The sequence below is a fragment of the Belonocnema kinseyi genome, chromosome 6 (assembly GCF_010883055.1).
Source record: "Belonocnema kinseyi isolate 2016_QV_RU_SX_M_011 chromosome 6, B_treatae_v1, whole genome shotgun sequence".
Taxonomy (NCBI): Eukaryota; Metazoa; Arthropoda; class Insecta; order Hymenoptera; family Cynipidae; genus Belonocnema; species Belonocnema kinseyi.
Window position 1 is genome coordinate 54,477,466 of NC_046662.1, and position 2,522 is coordinate 54,479,987.

A 2,522-nucleotide genomic window follows, 5' to 3' on the forward strand; every position below is an offset into this window, starting at 1 on the left:
GGAGGATTCAACCTCCGAAAATGGGGATCGAATGATCCCAGACTCACTGTCAATTTTAAAAATGATTCTCGTGACACCCACATGTCGTTAGATCCCACGGAGACTGTTAAGACTCTAGGGCTCTATTGGAATCCAAGTTCAGATTTAATCACGTACACAGTCAATCTTACTAATTCCAATGACACAATAACAAAACGTTCAATTTTTCTCAAATCGCAAAACTTTTTGATCCCCTTGGACTATTAGGTCCAGTTATAGTCACAGCAAAATTAATCGTTCAGAATCTCTGGAAATCACATTTTGATTGGGAAGAATCAGTGCCCCCACATTTACAGCAATCGTGGATTGAATACAAAAATCAGTTACCCCTTTTAAATCACATACAGTTCAAGCGATGCATTAGTATGCAAAATCCATTTAACGTACAATTGCATGGCTCTTGTGACGCCAGTGAGAAGGCCTACGGGGCATGCATTTACATTCGTTCGACTGATAACCAAGGTGTACACCACATTTCACTTATTTGCTCTAAATCACGAGTTGCGCCTTTGAAGCAAATTACCCTCCCAAAACTCGAGTTGTGCGCAGCTACTCTGTTAGTCAATCTCTGTCAAAGTACCTCTCAATCATTAAAAATTCAAATTGATAAAACATATTTCTGGTCAGATTCAACAATCACACTACACTGGATTAATACTCCATCTCACACTTTAAAAACATTTGTAGCTAACCGCGTAGCGGAGATTCAAACTCATTCAAATCCATGTGATTGGAAACACGTCCCAACACATGATAATCCAGCAGATTTAGTTTCTCGCGGAAAAACAGCTCATGAATTTCTCAATGCTGATATTTGGCAGCGTGGGCCAAGTTGGCTTTCTCAAAATGACGATAAATGGCCTCAATTGAAACTTCACCCGGGTGAAGTTTCTGAGCTTAGAAAAATTCCAGAGGTCGTCTCTTTCAAACTAGCAATTCAAGATTTAAGCATTTTAGAAAAATACTCATCACTCAAAACACTCAAGGGCGTACTCGCATATTGCTTAAGATTTATTCACAATTCACGAAATAAAAACAGAATTACAGGCCCTTTATCCCAAGCTGAACTTGAAACTTCCGAGCTTAAAATCATTCAGTTAACACAATCGTATACATTTTCAAAGGAAATTTGCGATCTTTCACACAACAAACAAGTAGATAAAAAAAGTGGTTTTCTTTCTTTAAATCCATTTCTGGACCAAGGAATTCTCAAGGTCGGAGGGAGGCTCGAATACGCTCAAATTTCCGAAAATCAAAAACACCCGATTGTCCTTCCAAAAAATCACCACATTACGAGACTGATAATTCGCGAAGAACATGTCCAAAAAATGCATGCAGGTACTCAAACTACCTTGTATGGAGTCCGCGAGAAATATTGGCCAATTGATGGTCGAAATGTTACACGACACATCATTCGCCAGTGCGTAACATGTTTCCGAGTTAAACCCCGGGGTGTCGAATACCTCCCGAAAAATAGATTGCAATCTAATCGACCATTTTTGAATATAGGTGTCGATTTTTGTGGACCATTTTTTATCAAAGAAAAACGCCACCGTAATCGCAATAAGGTAAAGGCTTACGTCGCCGTGTTCATTTGCTTCGCAACAAAAGCCGTTCATTTAGAATTAGTCGGCGATCTAATTACAGAATCATTTATCGGTTGCTTAAAAAGATTTTTCTCACGTCGTGGAAAATCACAGAATATTTATTCTGACCCCCTGATCCTAATGATCTGCTCCCTTTGACACCTGGTCATTTCCTGATCGATAGTCCACTGACCAGCTTTCCACAGACTGATTTACGTGACATCCCGGTTGGGCGGCTGTCATCATGGGAACATGCTCAACAAATGCGACCGCATTTTTGGTCCAGATGGCAGAAGGAATATCTGCATCAAATGATCAGCCGCAACAAGTGGCAATGAAGCAGCGATTCTGACATTATCAAGGTCGGAACTCTCGTCGTCCTGAAAGAAGACAATCTTGCTCCCATGGATTGGAAGCTAGCTCGCATTGTAGATGTGCATCCAGGGCAAGATAAGGTTGTTCGAATTGTAACAGTGCGATCAAATACAGGGGTGTATAAGCGCAGCGTTACACGATTGTATCCACTTCCGATCTATGAATGTAAGGATGATTAATCACGCATGCAATCAGCGTATTTTTTTTCTATAAGACTTTCTTTATGTGTATATTTGTTCCTTGCATGCTTATTCCGCGTATAGTTTATATTTGTTCATATATCTACGCACTCTCTCTCTCTTTTTACATTAGAATAAATTTTATATGCGTAGTTAGCGTGAATCTTTCTATATCTATTTGTTTTCCATTTAAATCCAATTATATCTAACAGAAGTATGTACTTCTTTTTGTTTATTTACGTACGAGGGTGGATTGATAAGTTTCCGGCCTGACCAAGAAAAACAACGTTTTTAAGAATTTTTTTTTTTTATTTCTCAACATAATCTCCTGCAAGGCTGATAC

At 39.1% G+C, this 2,522-nt stretch overlaps 1 protein-coding gene across 1 annotated transcript; it reads left to right on the forward strand.

Moving 5' to 3' along the window:
- The first annotated feature begins 404 nt into the window (after positions 1-404).
- LOC117175397 lies at positions 405-1,784 on the forward strand. The gene has a single exon (XM_033365107.1). The coding sequence runs from the start codon at positions 405-407 to the stop codon at positions 1,782-1,784; it is 1,380 nt and encodes a 459-aa protein (XP_033220998.1).
- Positions 1,785-2,522: the final 738 nt, after the last annotated feature.